The sequence below is a fragment of the Notolepis coatsorum genome (genome assembly GCF_963971535.1).
Source record: "Notolepis coatsorum genome assembly, chromosome: 2".
NCBI lineage: Eukaryota > Metazoa > Chordata > Actinopteri > Aulopiformes > Paralepididae > Notolepis > Notolepis coatsorum.
The window spans coordinates 226,593,977-226,606,956 of NC_140166.1; the positions used below are offsets into that span (position 1 = coordinate 226,593,977).

A 12,980-nucleotide genomic window follows, 5' to 3' on the forward strand; every position below is an offset into this window, starting at 1 on the left:
CAAACCGGGTGGTTACGTTAAAATCTTTTAAATGCTCATACGCCGACGTCGTAGAGGTAGAGTCTGACTCTGAGCGAGTGCTGCTGCAGCTCTCGGCTTCGTCCATGATACTGCTCGCCGATTCCGCGGTTCCACTGTTTGTTGTGAGGAGTCTGATGACATAGCCAGGCGGTGACAGGCGCGTTGCCAGATTGGGTGGTTTTCCGCATTATTTTTAACCCTGTTTACGGTGTTTTAACTGGGTTTTCGGCTGAAAGGCATATGAAATCTGGCACACCTTTGAACGCCGTTATAATAGAGTGCTGAGAATGAATACACTTTTGAAAAGCCGTTATACAGTGCTGAGAATGAACGCGTTCTCAATTACGTTCATTTAGCGGAAATACAGTACGTTCAGTTCACGTTCGCCCAAAATACGAACGCGTTCATGAACGATCATTCATTGAACGTGTTCAGGTACATCACTGTACCCTGCTAACACATTTACTAATGTCATTAACTAGCTACCCTGCTAACACATTGACTAATGTCATTAACTAGCTACCCTGCTAACACATTTACTAATGTCATTAACTAGCTACCATACTAATACATTTACTAATGTCATTAACGTTAGGTTATGACTATAACCAAGTTCTGTTAGTTAGGGGCGATGCTTGGCATCGCTACTGCACTATCTCGCGTACGTGCACGCGTACTGAATAAACCACAAATGTACCTCTAATACCAGTATTAGTCTGACCACACCCCTCATCAGCTTACCTTCATAAGCAGGTGTGTGGTCACCTGCTCTCCTCCTTCCCAAGCTTTCACCACAAGGTGAGGACAAGGGCTGCAGCGGCGTCCGATGCCAAGCATCGCCCCTAACTAACAGAACTTGGTTATAGTCATAACCTAACGTTCTGTATCGTTAGTGGCTTAGCTTGGCATCGCTACTGCACAAGGGAGGCCAAGCGGAGCCACTTGGCTGACAAATACACCCCGCTGACAGCCCCCCAAAACCATCAGAACAGGGAGGGCCGAGCCCCCCCGACCCCCCCTAACGGAGGGTAGCCCCCCTATTAGGGACGTCACGGGAGGGCGACGGACCCGACCGTGCGAAGAGGCACTCAAGCAACTCAACGCACAGGGTGAGCAGACCGTGGCTTGACCCCACGACTACACACACGCACAACCCGCATGCCACCCGGGAACGAACGGAGGAACAACCTCGTTACTGCCCCCAGAATCACGGGGTCAAGGGCAAACCCAACCCCGTGGCAAGGCCGTAGCAGCGGAGCACGAAGGAAGACCCAGACCCACCAAAAGGACTGGACTCCCTGGAATGGGGGCCCGGAGAAGTCCATGATGCCAGCATCAAGACCCCACCAGGTGGGCACGTAGTGCCCCGCCCCCCACATCGCCAGCGTATTCGGACAAAGGCCCCTCAGTTACTGCACCTGGTATTCCCAGGCGGAACCAACCAGGCCAGAACCTGCCCAGCTTCCGAGATCGGACGAGACCGGGCGTGTTCAGGTCGGTATGGCCGTAAGCCGAGCGGGCCCCGTCCCCCCAATAGTACACCGCCTGGCACACTGACCCTGCAGAATAGGCAGTCAGCATGGCCGTAAGCACACAAAAAAGGTTAACCAACGGAAGCAGGCAGCGCACCGGGGAAAAACCAGGCAACAGGCTGTTAACCCTAGCCTGGAGACTGCGGACGAGACAGGCGCCAGAGGGGACAGCTGAACACAGCCGCCCCGGCGGAAGGAGCGTAAGCTGGCGGTGTTGCATGACCAAGCCTCCATTTAACAACCCCCACCCAGAGGGGTCGAGGCAGAGAAGGCTGACACGATTGGCAGACGTCATGAACGTGCAGGGGCACCCTCAAACGGTGAACCCGGGAGTTGACACTGCTCCAACACACCAGGGAATCAACCACCTCGGTGTTACCCAATGCGGTGGTTGTTCCTATAACCCCTCAAGAAAAAACTCCAAAACACACCTGCGGGTATACACCGGCTATACCGCAGTACAAGTGTTTCAGTTTCCAAAAAGGGTTAACCCAGGCCTACGGGTCGCAAACATCACTTCGGACCGGGCCTGGCGGTACGGGAAGCACAGGGTCACCAGAGGAGGTCAAAAAACCACCCCCACAGGCCCCTCTTCGCCATGCGTGAGAGAGGAGCGAAAAATAATGGAGAACCAGCCCCTAAGCACACCGTACCTGGTATTCCCCGGCGGTCTCCCAACCAAGTACTAACCAGGACCAACCTGTGTAGCGGCCGAGATCCGACGAGATCGAGCGCGTACAGAATGGCATGGCTGTAAGCCATGACGACAGTGCTGAGTAAAAACATACCCAACCAGGGTCTCCATAGTGCTTAACCCTGTGACACCCAGACCGACCTGGCATTTTTCCCCCTGAAAAAAGCCCAAGTCCCTCAGGGTACCAGAACAGCAGATCTGCATCCCCGGCGGACAACGGGTTCAACTGATCTGGACCAGCGTGACCAGAACCAGTCCCGTGCCCTAACCACGCCGACATGCCTACTCCAGGAGAAGGGCAGATATGCGTGTTGATCTTAACATGAAAAGAAGGCGCCACCCAGACGTCGGGACGAACCGCGCCTGGTGGCCCACCCCAAGGGCGTGAGACCCCACTACATATGTTCAGATCCATCCCGTCATCATCCCCCAGACATGAACGAGAATCCGTCGACAACCCACCCAGGTCATGGGATGTGGTCGCCGGAAGAGGAAAAACCCCCATCTCAGTTGCTTTATAAAAACGCTGTTTCAACCACAAGCAACTAAGGCGTGCCAGTCAATCGCCTGTTTACAGCGAGCTAGCACTATACGTGCGTCGGGACACACCCCCATCAATGAACAGGCTATTTAGACCTGTCATTGAATCCCCAAGGCGCCCAGGGGAACGACAAGAGGGGTGTGACACTCCCTAACTCCAACACTTCTGGAATAGAAAGAAGGAAGCATCAACAGTATGTATCCCAGTCTACACAGCCGGGGTAAAAAATGTTCACATTTTTACATCCCACCACCCTCCCATAGGAAAGAGACAGGGATCCCCAGAGAGACTTCCCACGCGAGCTGTACAGATTGAAAAGAATATATTGCACCTTGAGCCATGTAAAAAACTGGTTTTAGGGCCTCCGGGGAAGAGGCACCGAACCCATACACACTCAATAAACGAATTGAATCGAATATACATACAATAGAAAAGGACCCTTCTAGAGGGTCCACTCACTTTGACAATCTGAGGAGGAAGGCTCTGTACTCTGATGGAGGCTTCCTCACATGGAAGAAGGAGTCCGAACTCACAGAAGGCCTGAGTAGGCGCTTGGTGAGGAGGAGCCCTGACCACCCCCCCTGAAAACAGATCCATCACATGGACCTGAACAGCACACGGAAGTCCTACCAACAGAGACGCGCACGGTGACGTACTCTATGGCGGGGGAATTCCTGCGGTGCACACGCCCAATATACCAGGCCGTGGGACCAGGAACTCCCTCCTCCCCCCCCCCCCCCCCCCCCCCGTAACGTGCCGAACCGCCACGTGACGGGAACCTTGAAGGACAGGGGGTGTACCCCTGACCGACAGAACAATGGGGAGAGGAAAGGTTACCAGTTCACCCCTTTACGACCCCACACCCATGATACGACGTAACGACAAAAAGAGAATATGACACAGTCATAGTCAGCTCTATGAAGCGTTTCACAGCTCCACACAGCGCACGAGCTAACCTGCTATCTGATTTTTACTAAGGAAAAACACAGAATAGAGAGGGCTCTAAGAACCCCGGTCCAACATACACATGTGCTTCTGTGGCCAGTACAACCCAGTTGTAGGTCACATGACACACACAACCCATCATCACCTACAAAAAATGGCAAAAACACTCAACAGAGGAACGCCGTTTTTTTTCACAATGAGAGAATACATCATTCTTGATTAGTATCGACCACAGGCCTTGCTAAGCACACATGACAGCAACCAAACCAATTTCCCTTTAGGAAATAAGTTTCTCCAGCAGATTTAGCACAACCTCAGCAATCAAGCTGAGAGTTACATCGTATCCCTACCACACAAAAGACACAATTAATGCAACATGTCTGATAGGAGGTGATAAAGTCCCCAGGGAACCGGGGGGGGAAACACAATCCTCCTATTTTACCCTCAATACGGCCAGTTAAAACAGGAAAACCTGTTAATGTGTGAACTCACTGTTCATTGTCATTACAGTCTGAGAAAGAACATTCTTTTACTCACTCGTCACCAAGCATAGCTTCATAGGTTAGTTGCCTTAGTAGTGAGTACACGGTACACATAAACACCATGATGTTTCTCACACAACAACCAGATCAATACATCACGATCTGCACGGAGAAGCTATCTGCCAGTGACAAAAACAGCTCACACACAACCCGCAACGTATCTCAAATGCATTGCAACAACACACGTTTTGGGAAAAAACACCGTTATTCACAATACATTTAGCAAGGTAAAACCAGAAGACGTGTTATGAGGTCTGGCCAACCCCGTACCTGCCCGGAACGCAGATCAGCGAAGTGCAGTCACAAGCCACCGTAGAACACAGCCGTCCCGTGTTGTTCGATCCGGGCAGCGTCGCCGCTCCACCAGTCGCTACAGTCCTCTTTGTTGACGCAATCCCCGTCTAGGCTCAGGCAGGGTCGACGAACATCCCCTGTCAAGGATGACGTCGTGGTCAAGAGTGTAAAACATGTTAAAAATCAAAGCACGTTCAACAGAATAGCATCAAGCTAACGGCTGCTCCAACCGTTCGGGTGCTATTGCTTCCGCTCGCGAGACGCCGATCTACGACGCACGCGATCAGGAGCGAGCTCCCGGCGGCGCGCGAGAAGCCAAGCTACCCCGCGCCAGGCCACCGACCGGCTAACCGTAAGCTATGAACATGTAAACAATGACATAACACTCACCCAGACAGGCCGCCGTTCTGAACCCTCCTCACTTTTTAAGAGAAAAGAGAAAACAAGACGTCAACACCGCTTCACAACGGTGACATTAACACGTCCGGCGGAATCAGCACAGTACCAACTGGCCTGTATAGCTGACTTTGAACATGAATCTGCCGCTATCGCACATTACATGCACATATCCCCTCGTGAAGGAATACTCTCATTTGGATATGAAAGATGGGGTCTTAACACGGTGACAGAGAGAATCCACTCGTCCAGAACACACAGGGATCACCAGTGTCAATGGTCGCGGCCCACTAGTTAAAACTATAATGGTCGCCAGACCAAGGCCTTCTGTCGCCTAGACGGCTAAACAAAGGACCCTAGCCTGGGGCCGGTTTCCATAAACTTTGTCAAGTAGCCCCCATAGCACTAACAGACAAGTGGAGCCCGCCAGCAAACACTACTCACCCAACCTGGAACGCACCGCTCCTCACAACAGCGGCATGTCCGACAGTTCAGCTGTGGCCTGACAGGTTTCACCCCAACAAACACAGCAAGGAACTGCAGTTGAGAAGCATGCAGCGGCGTGCTCCCAATACGAAAACCGGTGGAGGGTTTGTAGAATGATCATCATCTTCTAGACACTCCAGTACGAAGACAATATCGCCGTATTTTCTCGAAAATAGTGAGAGAGAAAATAAAGATATGATGTCAACGTATCCTTGTTTCCCAAGCTGTTCCTAATCCACTTTCTTCCATCATGGTGTCAAGTGTGGGGATCTACCGAGGCACCTCTTCCTTGTGGTGAAAGCGAGAAGGAGGAGAGCAGGTGACCACACACCTGCTTATGAAGTTAAGCTGATGAGGGGTGTGGTCAGACTAATACTGGTATTAGAGGTACATTTGTGGTTTATTCAGTACGCGTGCACGTACGCGAGATAGTGCAGTAGCGATGCCAAGCTAAGCCACTAACGATACAGAACTAGCTACCGAAAGTCTTTCTCTGGTCTGCATCCTCTTAGCAGTTGTTAGTATTGAGCTGTACTGTATTGTACCCATTCTGCAATCTGTTAATACAGTTTTCAATCAATCAATCAATCAATACCCTGCTAGCACATTTTAGGGTTGCCACCCGTCCCGTAAAATACGGAATCGTCCCGTAATTGGAAACTAAAAGACGCGTTCCGTATTGAACTCATACGGGACGCACTTTGTCCCATATTTTAAGGTCGGGAATCAATATGAAAGACAGGGCGATGATGTGCTGTCCTGTCTCTCCGCTGTGTGACTGGGAATGTGAGAGCTCCGCTGTCCGCAAGTCAGTCAGTGTTGCCAGTATAGTGAGAGAAATTAGCCAGCCGACCTACAAAAACAAGCCAAAAACAAGCAAAATGTTGTCCAAAAGTTGCGGAAAATAAACAGACTTGACAACTCTGGTATGATGGGAGTGCGCTCAGCAGCTCACGACCAATGAGAATGAGCGCTTTCACGTTCTGTGCCGCTGTGCCAATCCTGTGTCTGTGCGCTGCCTGTCATGGTTGCTGTTTGAATTGTCTACAGCAGACACTCCACCGTGTCCTAAAAAGACAAATCGCCTCCAGAAGTACAGAGGTGAGTGGAATATAGTAACTGTTCCAAATTTTTTTAATATAAATGTCATAGATTGTTTTATTTAGATTTCATAGATGTCTATGCATTTCAGGAGTTTGGGGGGCTGGCTCCCCAAAATAATTAAATAACATAACCCTAACCCTAAAACCGAAATAAAGTTAACATTTAATTTCTTTTACAAAATCCGCCCATTTTCGCCCAAAAAAACTTCCAAAACCGCCCAAAAAGGGACGACAGGTGTCCCTTATTTCTTTTTCTGAAAGGTGGCAACCCTAGCACATTTACTAATGTCATTAACTAGCTACCCTGCTACTAATGTCATTAACTAGCTACCCTGCTAACACATTTACGAACTCTGACCAGGATGTCCATTAACTAGCTACCCTTCTCACTCACTCACTCACTCACTCACTCACTCACTCACTCACTCACTCACTCACTCACTCACTCACTCACTCACTCACTCACTCACTCACTCACTCACTCACTCACTCACTCTGAGTCACTCATTCACATGCACGCACGCACGCACGCACACACACACACACACACACACACACACACACACACACACACACACGCACGCACGCACACACACACACACACACACACACACACACACACACACGCACACATATCCTGGTGAGTCACAAGTGCCATGTTGTCATGGTGAGCACTCTATGCAGCCATTGATATAACTGGCAGGCTGCCCTTAATGATGGTGAATTAGAGTTGATTGCCATTGATCACTCTGTGGTACAGTCTGTACCGAGTGTCTCCATCCTGGGAAAAGGCTGACAAATACATTTCTGACAAAGGTCGGACAAATGATATAATATTATTACTTCTGTGCAAACGGCGGACGTGCCCACGACACCTTTACACTGCATACTGATTCAACACAACAATGAAGTTGAATTATTTTTCAGTAACCTATTCAGGACCTTAATTGCCTTCTGTTTCTTTCTTTTCTGTTCTTTGTTTCTTGCAACGAGCCGAATGTCTGAAGGAGTCGACTGAAGGCTTCTTGTCCTCTGCGAAAGCATGCAATTGGTCCACTGATGGATACATCTTGATATTTGTCTACTCTAGTGTGTTCATTAGACAGGTGAAATCCTCTTTCAGTTTTCTTAGGCAGTTAGCCTCGCTTTTTTTTTTTGCATTCGACTAAGAGTTTGGCAGTCGACTACGGCTCCTTTCGATCGATTAGTCGACTATTCGACTAGTCGAGGTCAGCCCTACCGTCCTCTACATTAGGCTATGTTCACACTGCAAGCTTTAGTGCTCGGTTCAGATTTATTGCTCAGATTTTTGTTTGGCTGTTCACAACATTTTTCTTTTAAATGTGGCCAATATTAGATTCCTGTGCAAACTGGTCGCGCTCCTGACCCGCCTGCGCAAATGAACAATAATGATGATGGACGTAAACATAGGACACTGAAATCACAGTTTATGGTTTAATGCAGTGGAGGCCAGCTAATTAAAACACATCACACCTGTATCTGATTTAGGGTGCTGCATTGTGTTCTATACAGATGGCTATATTTTCAGACTTCCTCTGCCAGTCTTTCTTAGATCTGGTCCATGTTTGTAATGTAGTTAATCACGATCGATAACGGAGCGTTCCGACCGAGCTCCCGAGATGATAAATGGTAAATATGGAAGTACCCAGTTAGGCCCAGTCCAGGGCAGTGGCCAATCACAGCTCTGCGCTGTCCACCTCAGCTCACATCTGATTGGACACACTGTTACATTTTTGGCCAGCTGCATGTAATAACTGTATTTATATAGCACCATTCATACAGATTGCAACTCAAAGTGCTAAAAAAAAAAAAAAAAAAAAAAGGGATAAAAAATAAAAACATTAAAGTGATAAAAATGGTAATAAAACAATTAGATAAGATAGGAAAATAGCTAAATAAGACAAACAGGAAGACAATAACATAAGACAAAGAATTACAAATAAAATACTAATAAAGACTGCAAAGTAAAATAGTTAAAATAATAATAACAGCAAAATTAGACAGTAATCAATAAGAGAAAATAAAATAACAGTAAAATAAGACGTTAAAAAATAACAAATAAAATTATAAAAACGACATAAAATAATGATACAAATTATAATAAAATATTTAAGTAAAAAGAATAGAAATAAAGAAAATGAAGACAATAAAATAAAGATAATAATTAATTGAAAAGCTAGTTAAAAAGGTAAGTTTTGAGCTGTTTTAAAAAAAGAAGTTACCACTAGGCTTGCAGGAGCTCGGCAGGCTCGCCGCAACCTTCACAACCACTTTCACGACTGAGTATAAATCGACCACAAACAGAAGGTTCCCGGTTCGATTCCTGCTACTCCTTGAGCAAGGTACTTAACCCCCTAACTGCTCCCAATGAGCAGGTTGGCACCTTGCATGGTTGCCTGCGACGGCGGTGTGTGAATTTGTGAGTCAATTTGTGAGTGAATGGGAACAAAATTCTAAAGCACTTTGGATAAAAGCACAATTTATTTATTACATTTATTCTTTCTGTGTTTTCTGTTTCTCAGACATGGACGAGCAGCGCAAGCAGAGCTTCCAGGATCCTCTGACCTACGGGGCCACAGAGGAGAGGGAGAGGCCCCCCACGGCTCCTCCGGACACGCCTGACGGCCCGGACGGGCCCCCGCGAAAGGGCTCTGCCGGGATGGGAGGTACCGGGGGCGCGGGCGACGCCAGCCCGACCCCCAGCGGGGACCCCCAGGCTGCGGAGGGCGGCGTGGAGACGAAGATGCCGGACAAGCAGGGAGACGACAACGAGCCTTCAGACAGCTCCTCCACCTGGAGCCCCGAGGTATACAGTGCACCCTAACACACACACACATAAACACATGCACACATGCACACACACAAACACACGCACACCTAAACACATGCACACACACACACACCCATGCACACACACACACATGCATGCGCACACACACACACATATGCAGACACACACACACGCACAAACACACACATGCATGCATGCACACACACACACACACACACACACACACACACACACACACACACACACCACTTATAGAACAGTGATAGTCGTGGTGCAGGGATATTGAATTTTAAGAATTGAAAGGAATGAGTATGATATATTTACTGCATATACATATCATATAGTGGTGTGTGTGTGTGTGTGTGTGTGTGTGTGTGTGTGTGTGTGTGTGTGTGTGTGTGTGTGTGTGTGTGTGTGTGTGTGTGTGTGTGTGTGTGTGTGTGTGTGTGTGTGTGTGTGTGTGTGTGTGTGTGTGTGTGTGTGTGTGTGTGTGTGTGTGTGTGTGTGTGTGTGTGTGTGTGTGTGCGTGCGTGCGTGTGTGTGTGCGTGTGTGTGTGTGTTGATGGGCAACATTTTGCAACATGATGATGTGTGACGACCTCAGTGTTTAGCTAATGTTAGCTAGCTTCCCATGCCTGTTCTTGGAGCAAGTCTGTGTACAAACAGTATACTGTACATGAGGGGCCAGATGCCCTGTTGTTCAGCCGTTCTTGATCAGTAATGGGCAGGACTGTAAAATCGAACCAGCGACCCCACATCTACTAGTTGGCCTCTGTAAGGAATCAGTGTCCTGAGTTCCTGTCCATCTCCTCGGGTCAAAGGTCCATGGAAATGGCTTCCAGGTCACATCCCTAATTGGATGCGACAGACGTCGGGTGGGGGAGGGGTCGATACGATTGCCGTTTGATTGACATCCTAAAGGATCCTCGCATTTAAAAAAATAAAAGTCTAAAGATGGGGGAGCGGCAGGGTTCAAAATCCAATTCTATTGGACGATATCTGTGCCGTTCAGCCTGGAGCGCAGACTGACTCATCAAGTACAGACTTTATTCCAGGAAGAGAAAACAATGGATTTCTTTAGTTTTATTAATAAATGAAAAACTAGGTGCAGGCATAGTGATAACTAAATGAGAACTAGGTGCAGGCATAGTGATAACTAAATGAGAACTAGTTGCAGACATAGTGATAAAGGATGAGAACTAGGTGCAGACATAGTGATAAAGGATGAGAACTAGTTGCAGACATTGTGATAAAGGATGACTACTAAGTGCAGACATAGTGATAACTTCCGGTTACGCTACAACATGTAGCACACGCATTTTGCAATTGCTCCGCTCCCACTAACGCTAATTTCGTTTAAAAACATTATTTGGACAGTAAAGAAAGAGAATAGACCACATCGTATGAATTGTTAAGACCCTCTACTAACCATATCAAAAGACAATATGGTTAAAGGTGGAAAGAAGGCAGAGAAAATAACTACGGCAACTTCAACGGCGCAGGACGCAAAAAAACGAGAAAGACGCGTCCTAACCGTAGCTGGTTCTGAGCCGACGGCGACAAGCTCCGAGGAGGAGAAGGAAGAGGACAACTTATCGGGATCATCGATTACGGTCCCCGAAAGAGAGTCAATAGAGACCAACATAAAAGAAGGTACAGATTCAAGCTCCGTAAGAGGGAGAGCAGCCAGATTTATGGATTCCAACGTCACTGCATCTATCTACCATATGCCGTCAACTGAAGAAAGCAGAAATCCACCCGATTTCAACACACTGTCTAACCTGATGAAAGAACAGTTAGAACAGTCTAACCTGATGAAAGAACAGATGGTAGAACAGTCTAACCTGCAGATTACACACATCAAGGCGCTCGAGGCAAACGTCGAGGCTAAATTCGATCGCATCGAGGCTAAATTCGATCGCATCAATGAGAAATTAGAAGAAGTCAAGGAAGCGATAGATGCACAGTCAAAGCGAATCACGACAGTGGAGATTTCGGTGACAGAAAACACAAAAGCAGTCAAGGCGAACGAAGGTATCATGACAGAGATGGGAGAAGAGATGGAAAAAGTGAAAGATGAATACCGGAGGGAAATAAAATTGCTTAAAAACGAAGTGATGGAGAGGCAACTAGAAACCCATCGTTACCACAGGCGGAATAACATCCGCATTGTGGGGCTTGATGAATCAGTGAACTGCGATGACATCAACTTTCCAAAAGAGTTATCAACGATTTTGGAAAACTCCGATCCAAACAAAGTGCCAGAAGTGGAACAAGTTTACAGAATTGGTTCCCAGGGGCAAAATATCAACGGGCCGAGAGTCATCATTGTCACTCTGCGGAAAACTACAACAAGGGATGAAATCATCAAATATGCTCGCAACCAACGTGGGAAGCTGAAGTATGGTGATAAACCAATATTTATCTACGAAGATTTGAGCAGAGAGGCCATCATCCAACGTCAACCATACAAAGTTGTGATGCAAAAGCTGTACATAGCCGGCCACAAGCCAAGGCTAGCATATCCGGCGCTGTTATCATTCTTGGACAATAACGGCCGCAGGTCAGGTCCATTTACACCCTTTGATGCTGAGGATTTCCTGATTCAAAATGCAGCAAATAACCCAAAGCATGACGGAAATGCCGGAATCAGTTAAGCCTCTCTCTAAATATATACCAGTGTGGGAATGACTTTATTGTGTTCATCAATGAGGTCATTCCACCAGTGTTGGAATGACATTGCTGTGTTCATCAAAGTAGCAAACGATATGCAAGTCGTCTATAACAAAGTGTACTGTGTAGAATACGATTCATAATACATTATAATTTCAGTCTCTGGTCTCTGAGGGGACAAATAAATATCAATGCAAAAAGATCTATCTGGAATATTCTGGGTTTATCGCTCAAATGCCCTGGGTCTCTTAGATCATTCTGGAATGTAAAATAGTCTAGGCACTAGTATATTCTACAACCTTCTAGAATATAAGGCACCATGACAACGAAGCATACAACTCTAACAATAACATTCGGTGTGCATACACATAGCAGATAATAAATTAAATGAAGTGCAATCAGCCCTTAATAATAATACTTTAAAATTATCCACACATAAACGTATGAGCACAGCAAGGTTATTCTAACAATTTAAGTAATCACTCCATTAAAGGCACATTGAAGCGCTAAAAGGCGCTGCTTTTCTATCTTATCTAATCAGTTAAATCGGTTCTAGTGGCTTCTCCACGTTGATAATTATTTATCTCTTATTCCTTATCTATATCTTTCCATTGATTTTTATTTTATTAAATTTTTTCTTCTCATTACTCTATATTTTTTAAATATAATTTAACTTACATTGTTCTTTTCCAATGTTCTTCACATTAAGGTGTCAATATTACTATATATTTTTTAAATATATTGTAACTTACATTATTCTTTTCCAATGTTCTTCACATTAAGGTTTCAATATTGATCTACAATCTTTTCCTTTTTTTTTCCCCCACACGTTGGTGGAGGGTTCAAAGGAATATGTCGATAAAGGTTTATTCTCTTTTTATTTTATTTTTTATTTTTATCTTTAGGTTATTTATCACAATACTTCATTACAGTAAGGGAAG

General features: G+C 46.5%; 1 protein-coding gene across 1 annotated transcript in view; it reads left to right on the top strand.

Moving 5' to 3' along the window:
- The window catches only part of LOC311223828 (synaptotagmin-16-like), a gene marked incomplete at both ends in the record, with an annotated part of 39,915 nt that overhangs the window by 16,578 nt on the left and 10,357 nt on the right, over positions 1-12,980 (top strand). The window contains one exon of the mRNA XM_084308593.1: positions 9,098-9,381. Within this exon, the coding sequence (XP_084164719.1) occupies positions 9,098-9,381 (284 nt within the window). The remainder of the gene's footprint in view (positions 1-9,097; positions 9,382-12,980) is intronic.